Source organism: Vidua macroura, chromosome 37 (genome assembly GCF_024509145.1).
Source record: "Vidua macroura isolate BioBank_ID:100142 chromosome 37, ASM2450914v1, whole genome shotgun sequence".
Lineage (NCBI taxonomy): Eukaryota > Metazoa > Chordata > Aves > Passeriformes > Viduidae > Vidua > Vidua macroura.
In genome coordinates this window covers 925124-941651 of record NC_071607.1, presented here as the reverse complement: position 1 = coordinate 941651, position 16528 = coordinate 925124, and the positions used below count along the sequence as shown (strand labels likewise).

Here is a 16528-nt window from a genome sequence, read left to right as displayed (position 1 = left end):
AAGTACCAGCCTCTCAATGCACCAAACACTCCCTTTCACAAAATCTCAGTCTTTTCCAGTTCTCTTCCCGCACAATCTAATTAAAGCATTGTTTCTACTGACACTCACTTTGCTGCCCTGCAAAAGGCTGTGCCTGTTACAGCAAAAACTCTGATATGCCCACAAACACAGACCCCCCCTCCTTATCTCAAATTCACGAGAATCAAGGCTTAAGTTGCTGTGGGGGAGGAATTCCTGGAATTCCTCTAATTTGTTTTACCACAGTTAAACATAAATCACCATACTGTGGCTCTTCTGCATAAAATGCTACACTTGTTGCAAACAAAATCCTAAAATCTCCAGAAACACAACTCTACAATCCCGAGAATCAAATTACCACAGTGTGGGGGAAGAACCACACCAACTCACTGGGAAAGGTGGTGTCTCTTAAAGTGCCCACTTTTCTCAACACAACACAGTATACAACACTTTAGCACCTCTCCACATCAGCTTCCTCTGATGGTCCCCACACACTCTGGGCACAATCAGAATAACAGCACACAGTAAAATTCCAGGAATCAAGTCCGAACCCCTGGGGCAGAGGAACCCCCCAGGTTCGTCTAGCCATGGTTAAAATGTGCACAGTCTACACAAATCACCACCTTTAAACACAGTAAACGTCCTCACCCACGTTTCCCCACTTGTTCCACTTCTCCGTGGGGCGCTCCCTGCCCCCACAGCTTATCCCAGCCGGCGCCTCAGGCCTCATTCGGCCGCTTCAGACATGGGTAGAACTTCCCCCCCGCACCGCAGGTACACTCACTGGCTCGCTCGTTCACTCTCTTTATACACCAGGCACTCACACGATTAAGAGCACATTAACCACACAATGTCCAGGCACAAGCACACAAACTTCGGGTCCATTCGACTCACCCCCAGAGTCGCTAGCGGTTACTCTATCGAACAATGAACCCGTCTCCAGCCCAGCCACTCTATCAGCAAATGAACCCATTTCCAGCTGCTCTATCAGCTGGGCTGCCTGCAGGCACAGGAACGAGGCTGGGCACTCAGACATCTCTTGAGTGACTGATCAGCAGTCCTGTCTCTCTCCCCCGGGGCCCTTTCGATACATACCGTTTATCCGCACACCAGCAGGTTGTTGTCTGTCCCCGCAGGTAGCAAGCCGAGGCAGAGCAGAGCTCCCTCCAGGGAAATTCCCCGGGGCATGCCAAGGAGGTCCGTTCTCCCCTCTCCCCCTGTGAGGACAGAAACCCTCCTGCCTGGCTCGCCAAATGAATTGCGGTGAAAAATCAAGACCCCACAATTCCAATAAAGATTTGTAGGGACGGTATGTTTATTACAGCGCTGGCTGCATGTGAGAGATCTTTCCCCTTCAAAGGACATGTGCGCCCCTGAGGACTCCTGATCCTTGTTTATTATGCCTAACTAATTTACATATTCATAGAATTTCACAACAGATTCAAGCATATTCATTCTGCTGATTTCGTGTTACAGTTACAGCTACCTAGACTTGTACTCAGTTTTTGTCAGAAAGTACAGAAAGAACTTCTGGGTCACTCTGCCCTGTCTGTTTCAAGGTCCGAGGAGTCTTTCTTATCTCTTATCTCTTTAGCTTGGAAATTTGCATTCTTTCTCCTCAGCTGGGGCAGTTTTGCTAGTGCTGCAGTTACGAGATTAACAGCATATTTTACTTATGTTAGCAAGCTCAAAGTGGCACATTTCACCTAAATCCAAATGGATTTCTACCCTGTTAAATTTTCACTCTGTCTCACTGACTCTGCAGATGCCGAGGCTGCTCTGGGCTCTGCCAGGGCTCTGCTGGGGCTCAACTCTGAGCAAGGCTGGGCCCGCTCTCCTTTCACATTGCTCTGGGCAGCTGATTCACAGAGGGAGAAGGAAGGGACACCTCAAGGGAGTTGAGTTTTAAGAGAGTTTTTATTCAAAAAACTGCCATACCAAACAGGCTGTCATAAGAGCAATAACAAACAGGCTGTCCTAACTACCATAACGAAGTAGCAGTGCTAAATACCATGACTAACTAGTTGTCCTAACTAGCTACTGTAACTAAAAGCTGTCCTCCAGTGCTTCATCTCCTCCGCTGCTCCCTCAGTTGCTTTGCTGCAGTGATCAGAGGGGTCAGGCTGGAGAGAGGCTTGGCTGATGATAAAAATGGGCGCTGCCCAAAGGATAAAAAAGAAAGAAATGAACTGTTACTTTCCAGAGTCAACTTCCTCACAAGCTCTGTGGCAACAGGACAAAGGGAAATGGTCTGAAACTCAGGAGAGGGAAGCAGGCTCAGATTAGCTCTAAGGCAGAATTTTTTAACCAGGAGAGTGGGGAAGCACTGACAGAAGGTGCCCAGAGATGTGGGAGGTGCCTCCTCCCTGGAAAAATCCAAGCTCAGCTCAGGCAGGGCTCTCTGAGCCACCTGACCTGCTTGAAGATGGCCCTGCTCGTTGTGGGGCACCAGGTGAAGACGACCTCGAAAGGACCCTGCCAAGCCAAACTGGGCAAGGATTCTGCTTGCTTTGCGTGTGGAAAGCAGCGAGACTGGAAACTATTGGAGGGGGCCCCAAAGAAAACCCCTCCTGGGCGCTGCTGCTTCCCCTGCAGCCGCTTGGCATTCAGCTGCAGCAGCTCCTGGGCAGAGCAGCGCTGCTCCTCGTCCGGCTCCAGGCTGCACTCGAGGAAGTCCTGCAGCAGAGCCGACAGGCGCCGGGGCTCCTGCAGCTGCAGGGTCCCGTTCTGCCGGATCAGAGCGCGAGCCTGCAGGAAAAGCAAACTCAGCACTCTGCCAGCTTCCTGCACACCCACAAGTGCTCACATGGAGCCCGGGTTCCCAGTACCAGCTCCAGGGGCACTGTCCTCCCTGGCAGAGATGCTGCTCAGAGCTCATTTTTCTATGCCAACCGAAAAACCCAAACCCTGGTGCTGCCACAGCCATTGTAAAGAGCTGATGCACTTGCTTCACATTTTCAGGTCATCCTCACAGCCAGAAGAGCGGCAACAATGTAAATCCCAAAGCAAATTGTTGCTGGACACTGCAGAACAATCGTCTGTGCTGAGGCTCGAGTCCTCTGGGAATTCCCTTCCCCATGGGCAGAAGCCTCCAGCTGCTGCTCCCAGTGCAGGATCACCCTGTGCTCACAGGCCTCTGCAACCACTGCAGAATTTGCCTCTTACCATGGCCCTCGTTTCCTTGAAGTAAGGAGGTTCTCCTTCCACCATCTCGATGGTCACAATGCCAAAGGACCAGATGTCCACCTTGGGGCCATAAGGAGAATGGGTGACAACTTCTGGGGCCATCCAGTGAGCAGTGCCCACCATGGAGCTGCGCTGGTCCTGCTCAGGGCTGAGCTGAGCGCAGAGGCCAAAATCAGCTGAGGACAGAAACAAACACTGTCAAAGGCAGCTGGAATGAGGAAACCAAGCACAAAGACTCCCCACTCTCAGTCTGAGAATGCAGTAGTGAAGTCAGCTGGAAAAGTCCTCAGGGCTGTAGCCAAGGAAAGATGGAACTGGACCCTTAAAGAAACCCTCAGCTTTCGTGCAGTGGCTTTTACTGATTCCCTTGAAGCTTTAGATTCCAACTCCTGCCCCTCTGGAAGGGCCATTCCCAGAGCAAAGGCACTCCTGACAGCCTGCTCCTCTCCTGAGCTCTCTGCAGGGGCAGCCGCTCTCAGCTGGCAGCAGGGGCCGGGCAGTGCCCCCAGCAGCCCTTGTGGGGCTCTGGCCGTCACTGGGAAGCAGCCCCACAGCCGCAGCCCGGGAGTGCTGTGCCTGGCCAGGAACACCCACCCAGCTTGACAGAGCCGTCCATTCCCAGAAGGATGTTGGAGCTCTTCAGATCTCTGTGGATCACCCGCTTCGCATGGAGGAAATCCAGGCCCTGCAGACACTGAGAGAGAAAAAGAAACACGAGGGTAAAAACCAATGGCCAGAATATATCACACAAGAAAGAACAGTTTTGGATTCTGCCAGCAGCAACTTTGCTGTGACAGGCCAGGAGTGCAGTGCAGACAAGCTCCAGGCAAACGGTTCAAGGCAAAGCTGAGAACAGCACATCAAATCCAAAACAGACAGAGAGAACCACAACAGCAGGAAAGAGAACAAGAACAGAGTAGAAGTGCAGTGATGCTGGCAGGCCGTTCACTGCAGAGGCTCTTTCTTCTCCAGCTCATAAAGACAACAGAGAAACAAAGCCCTGAGCATGGAGCCACTCCTGTTCTCACGCCCTGTTGGGAAGGACCATTGTGTCCAAGGCATGGCAGTCACAAGCAGGATCCCTCACCTCCCGACTGACAGCTGCCATCTCTCCTTCAGCCATGCGTGTCTGTCTGACAACGTCCTGCAAAGTTCCTCCATCCATGTATTCCATCACCAGCCAGAGATCTCTGTCAACAAGGAAGCTGGAAGAGGAAAACAATGGCATGGAGACCAATGTGCAGTGCTCAGTTCCCCCATGGAAAAGCCTGGAGTGGAGCATTTTTTCCAGGTCTCTTGTCAATGAGGACAGGATCAGATGGAGAGACATTCCTGCCAGGCTGCACAGCCCTTGGAATCTGCACAGTCTAAAGGAGGAGACACCTGTGAGAAAGGAGAGGCCTTAGATGGCAAGCGGGTGAAAAATGCAGTTTCACAACAGCCCAGATCAATGTGGAACCACAACACTGGCCCCCCAGCTGGTTCAGCTTCTGAACTCATCAGTTCCACCATTCCCTCCAGAACAAGGCAACACAACTCCCAGGGTTATCCAGGGGAGGAGGCCGTGCAGCACTTGGGACAAAAGGGGTCAGAAAACCTTTCAGAAAGTCCCTTCAGAAACAGGCAAGGCCAGTGACAAATGGGCAAATGAGGCATTTCTGGAAACAAGAACCTGGTCTTCCTGGCATCCTGCAGCAATGGAAAAGGGCTGGGAAGAAGAAGGCAAGGGAAATAATTTCTGCTGTGGTTTATCAGCACTTGTTGTAAGACACAGAAAACAGGGTCAACTTGAAGGAAAACCAAACCAAAGCAACAAAAGCACATGGTGGGAGCGAACTGCCAGGCTGTTGTTTTGGGAAGATATGGCTGGGTCAGGCATGTTCAAAACAGGCTACAGACTCCTGATGCCAGGAAAGGTTAAGGCAGGGCCCGGGCATGGGATAAGGCCTGAAGCACTCAGCTGTCCAAAGAGTTGACAATGTTGGGGTTCTTCTTGTCCTTCAGGAGCAGGAGCTCATTCACAGCTCGTTCCCTGTTCTGCCCTCTGAGACTCATTTTCTTTATGGCCACCTGAAGGGACATTGCAGACCTTTAACTGGAGGAGTCTGTGGCAGGAGGCCGCAGCAAACATGGAGCTGTCAGCCTCCAAGCTCTAACAACATTCTCTGCACCTACAGTCTTCTCAAATGGCCTCAACACTCTCATTATTATTCAAAGACATTTTGCAAGCAGGAGGTAATTCTGGTTCTGTGAAAATGGTGCAGAGCAGCCGGGAACCCTTTAGCAATTCTATGGGATTTGGTCATGATTTCATGTGCAACTGCTCTGGTTGGGATTGCACAACAAAGCAAATACACACATCCATTGCTCAGGTGATCCCTGTCACAGGCTGTCACTGACCCCAGAGCCAAACACAACTGCAGGGTTTAGGAGAGAGCTTTGCTCTGGACATCCATCTTCTCATATCTCTGCCTCTCTCTCTGTGAACAGCTGCAGTAGGACTAAAACACCCATATTGAGGCCAAGCTGGATCTTTATCTAATTAGGAAAGATAAATTGGGCCTCAGTCTGCAGCACTGATGCATTCACACTTTTAGATATGAAGACCAAGCCAGCATGTCCTGCTCTGACAGACACCGCTGCCCTCCTTGCATTCCTTTGGGCACTTCAGAAGGACCAAGTCTGTCCCAGCTGTGCTCTGCAGGCTGACACTGCTCTGCCTTCAGAGGAGGAGCCTGTGCAGGAAAGCTCTGCTGGCCCCCAAAGCTGCAGCCACAGCTCCCAGCAGAGGGGAAAGCCCTGGAAACGCGCTGGGCCAGACGTGCTGGGCACGTTGACACCGACCTCTCCTCCAGTGGCCCTGTCGTGTCCTTTAGAAACAGTTCCGAAAGCCCTGGAGACAAAACAGCAGAGAAGAAAGAGGCAACACTTTAGGCCCTGGCAGTGAAAGCCAGCCCAGACAGGAGATCTCTGCTGCCTGCAGCGTTCACAAACACCTGGGTGCATCAACCCTTCCAACAACAGCAGAGCAGCCACCAGCCCTCTGCCATGCAAGGTGTGCAAGAGAAAACTGAGACCCAACACAAAGGAATTGGGCTGGAGCAAATCCCAAATGTCCATGCTGAACTGATTTAGTTCAAAGCTCAACGCGAGCAATGGGTGTCTAAAGAACTGGAAAAGAATGCATTTCATCCTTTTCCATTTCCTGCCTAAGACCTGCAGGATCCACAAGGGCCCTGCCATCAGGCAGGTGATGTATTTTCCCCCAGAGTGCATCAGCTCTGTGTCTGTTACTGAATGCATGGGCTCTACTACCTGTGCTAGAGTAGAACACTTACTTGTTCATCTCTGGTTTCTGTTTCTAAACCATTAGATTGAAAATCATGACCAGTGTATATTTTTGAAACAAAATATTTGAAAGAAGTCTTCTGTTTTCCGACAGTCACCACATGGTGAGTGGCTCTTTTAGGCAACGTAGTACCAGGGACAGAAGATCTTCCAGGTCCTGCTCCCTGCTGCAGGCAGGACACTTCCAGCCTCAGGTGCCTTTGACAGTGCCTTCTGAGCACAGTTATCAATTCTGATCAGGACTGAGAGACAGCAGGATGGTACCCCAGTGTCTGGAGGTGCTTGGAGCTCTCCTGACTTCTCACTAGATCCTGCACCAGCACAACACCTGGGCCTGCTTGTGCAGAAGTAACTGCCGTGCACTTACCCTTGGCCAATCTGCTCCACTTCCAGGTATTTCTCGGCAGGCTCCGCCAGGCTCACGCTGTTCGCTGAAAGAAACCATGTGGAAGACGCTCCCTCCCAGAGTGAGACCCTGCCTTGCAGCAGAGCCAGAATGCAGCCCCCCTCCCTGGGGCCGTCAGCCCCTTGGTCTCAGCTGGGGAAGGACAATCAATGGCCCTGGGACATTCATCTGCAGAGCAACACTGGGTGCAGCTGATGCCGAGACACACACACAGCAGCCTGCTCTGGCACACAGGAACAGAGCAGACGTACTCAGCTGCATCAGGCACCACTCCCCTCTCCCCTCTGGCTGCAGGGCTGTGCTGCTGGCAGAATGTTCAGCCCAGGATCCCACAGCCGAGGGAGGTTCAGTGTCCTCTTCCCAAGCACAGGCAGGTTCTCCATCCTCTTCCCAAAACACTGCAGGTTCTCCATCCTCTTCCCAAAACACTGCAGGTTCGCCATCATCTTTCCAAGCCAGGGGATGTTCACTGTCCACTTCCCATGCTGGGAGAAGTTCACCCTCCTCTTCCCAAGCCAAAGGATGTCCTCTGTCCTCGTCCAATGCCAGGAGATGTCCGTCGTCCTCGTCCCACACCATGGGAGCATGGCCATCCTCGTCCCACACCAGGGGACATCCACCGTCCTCGTCCCACGCTGGGAGATGTCCACTGTCCTTGTCCCCCACCGCGGGAGCCTCGCCGTTGTATTCCCACACCGCGGGATGTTTGCCGTCGTCTCCCAGAACAGTGGGAAGTTCACCCTCATCTCTCGGCACTGAGGGAAGTTCAACATTGTCCCCCAGAACAACAGGAAGCTCACTGCTCTCTTCCTCCTCTTTGGCCTCCTCTTTGGAAGCAGAAGGAGCCAGAGGAGGTGCTGGTGCTGCTTTTGTGCCCTGTGGACAGAAGGCAGCATGAGGGACGGGAAGTTCTGTCTCAGTTATCACCTTCTTTATCCTCAGCTGCACATCCAGCTGCACTAAGCAGAAATTGGGATTGGAGCTGTTCAAACTAACAATGGGCTAAAGTCAACACTGTTGCTTCTTTTCTCTCCGACTTCCTTGTTTTCGCCTGGCTCCTCTTTCCCGGGGCGCTGGCCAGGCGCTTCCGGGAGCAGCCAGAGAGAAGCAACAAACACCTTTGTGGGTTCATTTGATACAGGCAGAGCTATTTAGAGCGATCAAGACCAGGATAAAGAGACTCAAGAGATTGGACACTTGTTGTGCAGTCCAAAGTGCGTTGTATTTGCTCGAACGCCGCACATACAAGTGACAATGGTTTGGGATTGAGTTACAGGTTATATAGGGGAAAATAAGTGATAAGGTGAAACCAATAGAACAATGCCCAGTATGAATATATTATAGGTAAAATCCAATGGGAATAACTCCAGGGGGAAGGAGGAATACACGTAAAAATACAGAATAGAAACTCCAGCTTTAGGTTTAGGAAACAGAAACTCCCATTTCAAATTCACAAAGCCTTTTTGCTCCGTTTGCGTAGCTGTACACTACAACAAACATTGCCACTTACTGTTCGGAATTCGATATTCCACCATGGCTAAAGCCAGCGAGTAATCCTCTGCCTGCAAAACCAGACCTGCAGCTCTTCTAAAGCTCTTCAGCAGAAAAGGAGAAAACTGCCAGGGACCCCTTTGCTGCCGTAAGGACACTGACAGGAACTTTCCTTCAGCCTCCCAGGCTGGCGCTCGGCTGCCACATGCCGAGCTCACAACTTGCTGCACAATTCCAAACACCAAAGGTTCCTTTCCCACTCACCGAAGGAGGAGCTGCTCGGGATCCACACATGAGGTGCCCTGCAAGGGAAGAGGGAACATGAACCAGATGCTGTCAGGAAAAGAAGTGCCTGTGGTGGGAAATGCCACGGAGCAAGGCAACCCCGAGAGAGCATTTTGCTTTCACAGTGTCCCTCCAGGAGCCACAGTCCCTTCAGACAGCAAGAGAACAGCACAAAATACTGGGCTGGGTCAGTTCTTGGCTGGACCAACAAACGGAGGGAGTTCCAGGCTCTGCTGCCACTGACTCCCTGCTGGAGGGAACAGAACCCCCCAGGGCTCATTGCAAATGCTGTGCACGCCCCACTAGCTGCAGACACCCCCTTTCTCAGCTGCAGCTGCTGGCAGGAGCTCTCCCAAACCAATGGTGTCTTCATGGCAATTTGGTTACAAAGTCAACTCAAGTCCAGAGGAAGAACAGAAAGCACACAGCAAGCCCAAAGCTACAGCACTGAGGGGAAACCTCGACTTACGTGCCAAGTGGGTTAAAAAATACCCCAAATACGCCACAGAGTACAGCGTGCAAACTGCAGCAACCACGTGCTGGATAATTTTGGCTGCGCTGCACACGTCTGCTGACTGTAGCCCTGCAAGCACAGAAGGAGACCCGTCAGGGGTGGGCTGGCTGCTGAGAATGCCTCGGGCAGGAGGATCCTCTGGCAACGAGCAGTGCCCACAGCCACTCTGGACACTGAGGCCTCTGTGTCCCACAGCAACGGGAACACCACGGGGGCGTGGCAGTGTTCCTGTGACATCACAGCAGCAGCTCACGCAGAAACCGCTGGGAGGTTCTCCTGTGTCACAAAGGAGTACAAAGAACCCTCCCAGGGCACAGCCTATGGCCCAAAGATCCAAGAGGAACTCTGAAAATGCAGCAAACAAGGACACCCCATAGCCCAGCCTGAACACTGAGGAGGAACAAGGTCGGGACCAAAGCAAAGGAAACATGACCTTTAGGCACTGATAGTTCTGACTACAACCAGCAAGCTGTGTTCCATCTGGGATCTTTGTTCTCATTCTAAAAACAAACAAGGTTCTACACTCTAAATATAGAGAGGCAGGAACTGGGGAGGTGGTGGGATTAGGAAGGAGGAGGAGGAGGGAGAGAGGAAAAGGAGGAGCAGGAAGAGCAGGAGTAGGAAAAGGAGAAACAGTGACGGTGTTGGATGAGGGATATTTCCTGGTCCTTAGCTCAACTCCTGAACCCTGGTTAAATTTTATCTGCTCTGTCCAGGCTTGGAGGGCAGTGAGAGAGCGGCTTTGGTGGGTGCCTGGCATCGGGCCAGCATCACCCCACTACAATGGGACATGCCTCGTGTGGCCTCGTGTTGCTGTTGCTTTTGCCTTTCCTAGGATTTTCTCTTTTGCATTAAATGTTTGTGAAGTGCCCCCGGTGTCCCTCGTGTTCCCTTGGCGCCGGCAGCCCCGTCCCTACCCCTGCTCCCCCTGCCACGTTCCATCCCGGCCGGAGGAGCCTTGGAGCTGCCGTGGGGGCCGTGGGGCTGCCCCGGGGGCTGCGCCCCGAGCCGGGGCCCCTTCCCAGAGCTCCCAGTGTGCCCATGGAGCCTGGAGCAGCCAGCGAGGGCTTCAGCTGGGGCGGCAGAGAGGCGCTGCTGGGGGGTGCCACCACAGTTCGGTTTGGTTGGTTCTTCCCAGCCCGGGGAAAAAAACATTTTTATCGTTTTCTGCCAGAAATCTCTCCACTCCCGCACTCAGCCGAAGGGGTTTGGGGCGGTTTTCCCTTTAGGGGGAAATCCAAGCGATGCACTGATGCTCCTAATTAGGGGTAGAAGAAGAGAGGCTCGTGGGCTTGCAGCAGAGGCGGAGGCAGCGAAGGCGCAGGGCCGGGAAAGCCGTGTCGGGAGGTGCGGAGAAGTTTGTTTGTGTTTGCGCTGGATGCCGGCCCGGGCCCGGGCCCGTTCCAGGGCTGTTCCTCAGCTGCGGCTTTGCCCTCGCCCAGCCCGGGGGGCCCTGAGAGCGCGGGGCGAGGCGGTGCCGTGTGCAGAGCCCGCCCCTCGCTGCGATTGGCCGGCTGTGCCGTCAGTCGTGGTTGTGGCGCGCTGATTGGTGAGAGCGGGGCGAAGCACGGCCCCGCTGGCGGCCTGAGGGCGGCCCTGGCTGGGCAGCGGCGCCATTGGCGGAGCGTCTGTGCGGGCCTGGGAGCGGCGGCAGCGGCCGGAGGCCGGGGAGGCGGCATTGGCGGAGCTGGGAGGCGGCCCCGGCGCAGGTGGGAGCCGCGCTGGGTTCTGCGGGGGCTCGGGGCTCGCTGCGGGCGGAGGGGGCGGCAGGGGGCTGCGGCGGCTTGCTTGTGCCGTGTCCGGCCCGTGGTGGCCCTGGGCCGAGGGCGCTGCGGGAGCGGCTGCCCGCGCTCTCCTTCCCGCCGCTGCCTGGGCAGGAGCCGCTGCCGGAGCAGCGCTGCCTCGTCCCGCTTGCTGTGGCTAGGACAGAGGTGGCTGCCCCGTCACCAGGAGCGGGCGGGGAAATTCACGTCGCCGGAGGTTTCTGTGCCCAGAGGAGACCGAGGAGTCCTGTAAAAGTGACTTTATTGCTGAGCAGAGGGAGAGGCCGTGGGGCATTTGCCATGCGGTCTCTGCCGTTGTTGTAGTACGCAGCCTCCCTTTTTATGCTCCTTTTCCCGGCCGCATCTCCCTCTGCCTTTGCCCACTGGCTGAGGAACTTGGAAGGTTCCGACTTCCCGATGCGCCTGCTGCCTGTCCTCGTTAATGTGCACCCCTCCTTGTGGATAACATTCGATATTCGTGGCTCTGTTAAGTCTTAGTTCTTCTCGAAATTGAGGAATTTAGCGTAACTTTGGGCATCTGTCTGTGTCAATTTGTTCCTCCTTGGGCAAGGAGGAACTCCCAGTACAAGGTGCTCTCCTCTCCTCTCGTTTTTTCTCCAAACCAGGATTTTTCATTTCCAGGGTGTGGCTGGATGGAGGAGGAGGAAAAGCACCAGAGATCCTGCAGGAGGAGGGGCTGCAAACGCAGCCCAGGGAGCCGTGGGGAGGAAAGAGCTCCCCTGAGGCAGGAAGGCGGCCGGAGATCCAGCCGGAGCTCGGAGCTGGTGGAGAAGCCTCATGGCAGGGAGAAGCCACACAAGTGCTTGGAATGTGGGAAAGGTTTCACCTGCAGCTCCAAGCTGATCCAGCACCAGAGGATCCACACTGGGGAACGCCCCTACGAGTGTGGGGAGTGTGGGAAGAGCTTCAGCCGGAGCTCCACCCTGATCGAGCACCAGAGGATCCACACTGGGGAACAGCCCTACACCTGCTTGGAATGTGGGAGGGGATTCACCCAGAGCTCCAATCTGATCTGGCACCAGTTGATCCACGCTGGGGAATGGCCCTATGAGTGCTTGGAATGTGGGAAGGGTTTCAGCCATGTCTCCACCGTGAGCCAGCACCAGAGGATCCACACTGGGGAACGGCCCTACGAGTGTCCTGAATGTGGGAAGAGCTACAGCGACCGCTCCAGCCTGATGCGACACCAGAGGATCCACACTGGGGAAAAGCCCTATGAGTGTGGGGAATGTTGGAAGAGCTTCAGCCAGAGCTCTGGCCTGAGGAAACACGAGAGAATCCACACTGGGGAAAAGCCTTACAAGTGTGGCGAGTGTGGGAAGAGCTCCAAGCCAGAACTCCCATCTTATGGAACACCAAAAGATCCACACTGGGGAAAGGCCCTACAAGTGTGGGGAATGTGGGAAGAGCTTCAGAGGAAGCTCGGAGCTCGGCCCTGATCCAGCACTGGGTGACCCACACCGGGAAATGGCCCTACACCTGCTTGGAATGTGGGAAGGGATTTGGGCGGAGCTCCAAACTGAGAACACACCAGCGCATCCACAATGGGGAGAGGCCCTACGAGTGTGGGGAATGTGGGAAGAGCTTCTCCACGAGTGCAATGTTGACCAAACACCAACAGAGGTGCCCTTAAGGGAAGCCCTGTGAGTGCCCTGAGTGTGGGAAGAGCTTCATGCACTGCTCCAGCTCCATCCCCCATGGAAGGCTTCGGGCTGGATGATCCTCAGTGGCCTCCTGTCTTGGTTTGAAAAGACAGGAGTCTGTGAAGGAAGGCAAGGGCCTCCTGTGAAATGGAAAAGGTAAACCCCCTCCCTCCCACAATTTCAAAATAAAAAGGCTCTCAGGCAAAGATATGGGAATGGGAATGACAGTTCTTTACTAGGAAAAAACTAAATTAAAAAAAAATGTAATTAGTACAAACGAAACTACTGATAGAGTCAGAAACCTGACACCCCGAGGAGTCAGGGTGTTGGTGATAGTCCAGTTAAATGGTGGCTGCTCCTCCTGGAGTGGAAGATGAAATGCGGCTGAAGCGGTGAACCTGTAGAAGGGTGTAGTTTTCTCTGAAGGTCTGGTGATAGAGTAGATGGGCCTGGTCTTCCTCTGGGAATCCAGTGAAGAGGCTGTTCTGATGTCCCAAAAAATGCTGATTTTATGCAGGTAAGGATGCTTGGCTCCTCCCTCTGGGAGGAGCCTCTCACAATGGGATGATGTAACTTTATCAGTCATGCAGTGAGTCATTCAATGTCCCATTAACAGAAGATATCTCCCCCGGGGGGGGGAGACATTGTTCTTGTAAGAGATAAGAAAACTGCCCAACTTAACAGAAGATACCCGCTCCACCTCCGACAGATGGCAAATAGAATATATGCTTCTCTTACAAGCCAGGAGAGGTGCCAATATCTATCATTTTTCTGGGACAGTGTGACTCCACCTTAAACCAATGGAAAAGTGTCACCATCACATCAAGACATGGAGGGCAAGAGGAAGGAGAAGAAGGTCAGGACACACCCAAATCCCTCCATCTTGTCCCCTTGAACCCCTTATTTTAGAACCCTAAAATTCTACTTTCACCCTGTGTTAATTCACCTACCACACTACTCAAACCCTTCTAGCTTGTAATTCCTCATACAAAGATGGCAATTTTCTCCAGGGGCTAAAACCAACCCCACAGGTGTTCTTGACACTGTGCCAAGATCTCAGAGCCCCCTGCCAGGGGCTGGAGCCATCCAGGGCAGCCAGAGGGATGTCCTGGATTCCGACACCCCCCAGTCACAGAGCACCGGGACACCCCCGTGCACTGCCTCACCCCGTTCACTCACCCCCCCCAAAACGCATGGACCCCCCCAATCCATGAGCCACCCCCCAGTGCACCAGGATCCCCCACTCACAGCCCCTCCCCCATCCACGAGAACCCAACCAAATCACAGCAGAACAAGGAGAAGAAGCCAACACCTCCCCCCCACCCAACGGGGATCACCATGACCATGGATCACCAGGGCTCTGCACAACGAGGGTCACTGGGGATCATCCAGCCCGGAGCCTCCCATGGGGGATGGAGCTGGAGCAGCACACAAAACTCTTCCCTTACTCTCTTCCCTCACTCTTTTCCCTCACTTGGGGCACTCACAGGGCTTCCCTTACTGGTAGCTCCTTTGGTGTTGGGTCAGGTTTGAGCTCTGTGAGAAGCTCTTCCCACACTCCCCACACTCTTAGGGCCTCTCCCTGGTGTGGATGCGCCGGTGCTTGGTGAGGTTGCAGTTGCGGTTGAAGCCCTTCCCGCAGTTGGGGCAGCGGAAGGGCCTCTCCTCTGTGTGAATCCGCTCATGTTTGAGGAGATCGGAGCTGGTCTGAAATCTCTTCCCACACTCAGGACACTCGTAGGGCCTCTCCCCAGTGTGGATACGCTGGTGTTTTCTCAGGTCCGAGCTCCACCCAAAGCTCTTCCCACATTCCAAGCAGGTGTAGGGCCGTTCCCCAGTGTGGATCACCTGGTGCACGATCAGCTCAGAGTTCCGGCTGAAACCCTTCCCACATTCCAAGCAGCTGTAGGGCCATTCCCCAGTGTGGATCACCTGGTGCCGGATCAGCGCAGAGCTCTCTCTGAAGCTCTTCCCACACTCCCCACAATTGTAGGGCCGTTCCCCAGTGTGGATCCTCTGGTGCTGGATCAGGTTGGAGCTCTGGCTGAAACCCTTCCCACATTCCCCACACTCATAGGGCTTTTCCCCAGTGTGGATCCTCTGGTGCTGTATCAGGTTGGAACTCCAGCTGAAGCTCTTCCCACACTCCCCACACTCGTAGGGGCGTTCCCCAGTGTGGATCCTCTGGTGCCGGGTCAGGTGGGAGCTCCGGCTGAAACCCTGTCCACATTCCAAGCACTTGTGCGGCTTCTCCCTGCCATGAGCCTTCTCCACCAGCTCCGAGCTCCGGCTGGATCTCCAGGACTTTCCCTCTTTCTCCATCCAGCCACGCCCTGGGAATGACAAATCCTGGTTTGGGGAAAAAACAAGAGGAGAGCACCTTTAACTAGAGGTTCCTCCTTGCCCAAGTTCATCTCGGGAATCTTGTCTCTGTAAGAACCTCCAAAACACCAAGATTCAGCCCAGAAATCCTGCAAACTTCAAGACACAGATCAAAAACTCCCCAGACATCACAAGTCAGCAAAAATCTCCTCCAAAAGATAAAGATTCAGCTGCCCCATAAAACCAAAGCACCAACATTTAGTCCAAGAAAGCTCAGAAACACCAAGATTCACCCCCGTGAAAATCGTGGATCCGCCTCCACAGTCACCGGCTGCAAGTGGGGGGAGCAGCGCTCCTAGGGCTGGGGAGAGGCTGCAGATACAGGGAGGGGTGGAACCTGGTGGTGCTTCCTGTTTCTGCTCCTCCTCCTGTGTCTCTACTCTTCCTCACTCTCCTCTTCCTCCTGCTATTCCTCCTTCTCCTGCACAATCCTGCCTTCTCCTGCCATGTGCATCCTCTTGACCATTTTGTTCCTCAACCCTGCTTCTCTTTCCCTTCTCCTCCTGCCCCCAGGCCCAGCACCCACTGCCGGCTCCCTCTTCCCCCCAAACCCACAGCATCCCAGTGCAGGGGCAGGGATGGAGCTGGGGCAGCGCTGGGCTCTCGGCTGCCTCCGCCCGCACCCGGTCCCCACTGCAGCCGCTCCCGCCAGGACAGCGTGGGGGGGCCCGGCCTTGGCGCTGCCCCACTCCCACCTCCCCAAATTCCCCTCGCGGGGGGCGCTGGGGCCGAGGGGGGGAGCGCAGGTGGGGTCCAGGTGGGGAAGGCTGGGAGCTGCGAGTCTGCCTGGCAACTGGTGAGTCATCAGCGCCGCGCGCTCTGATTGGCTGAGCTCTGCCTGAGGGCTGGGGCTGCAGCAAAGAGGGGACACCCTGCTCCAGGGGGGATGTCCCGCAAATGGGGGACCCCCATGAAAGGAACAAGAGGAAAGTGTCTTTACAAACAGATGCTGTGAATCTGCTCGGAGATAGGGCCTGGGACCTGTACATAAGGAAGTGACAGGAGAAGCCATCGGTTTCAGAAAATGGTATTAATTGATGACACAGACTGCTGCTCAGCCAAGGTCCTGCTCAATTCATGAACTTCCAGAAGAACAAAAAAGACTTAACACAGCCATGAATATTGTTTGCTACACAGTAGTGGGGTGCATATTAATGGGGGCATGTAGCAGGTGGATTGGGAAGTCTGTAGCTCTCAAGTACTTCAGCCAGTGGGGAAAGGGAGAGGGAGATATGGCCAGCAGAATTAGGATGAAAAAGAGGCTGTATCCTCCAACAATGGGAGAGATCCCATGGGGAATGTCCCATGGCCTCTCCCATTTTTAGGAATGAAATTACTTTTACAGAACTCCTCTGTCTGCTTTCTGGACAGAAACCTCTGCTGATGTCAATTTGTCCACACACCCTGGGGCTCATCCGGAATTCCTTCCACCGTCCGGAGCGGCGGGCAGGGAGTGCAGCTGAAGGTGCCT

General features: G+C 54.2%; 2 protein-coding genes and 1 pseudogene across 2 annotated transcripts in view; 2 read left to right on the top strand and 1 right to left on the bottom strand.

Annotated features, from left to right (window-relative positions):
- The window catches only part of LOC128821238 (serine/threonine-protein kinase PAK 3-like), a 244825-nt gene that overhangs the window by 43237 nt on the left and 185060 nt on the right, over window positions 1–16528 (top strand). The gene's annotated exons all lie outside the window — the stretch shown is intronic.
- LOC128821263 (zinc finger protein 239-like) lies at window positions 10903–13277 on the top strand (annotated as a pseudogene).
- On the bottom strand, window positions 13931–15117 carry LOC128821273 (zinc finger protein 239-like). Its single transcript, XM_054002227.1, has one exon. It carries the CDS (start codon window positions 14995–14997, stop codon window positions 14245–14247), a length of 753 nt encoding a protein of 250 aa, XP_053858202.1. The 5' UTR covers window positions 14998–15117; the 3' UTR covers window positions 13931–14244.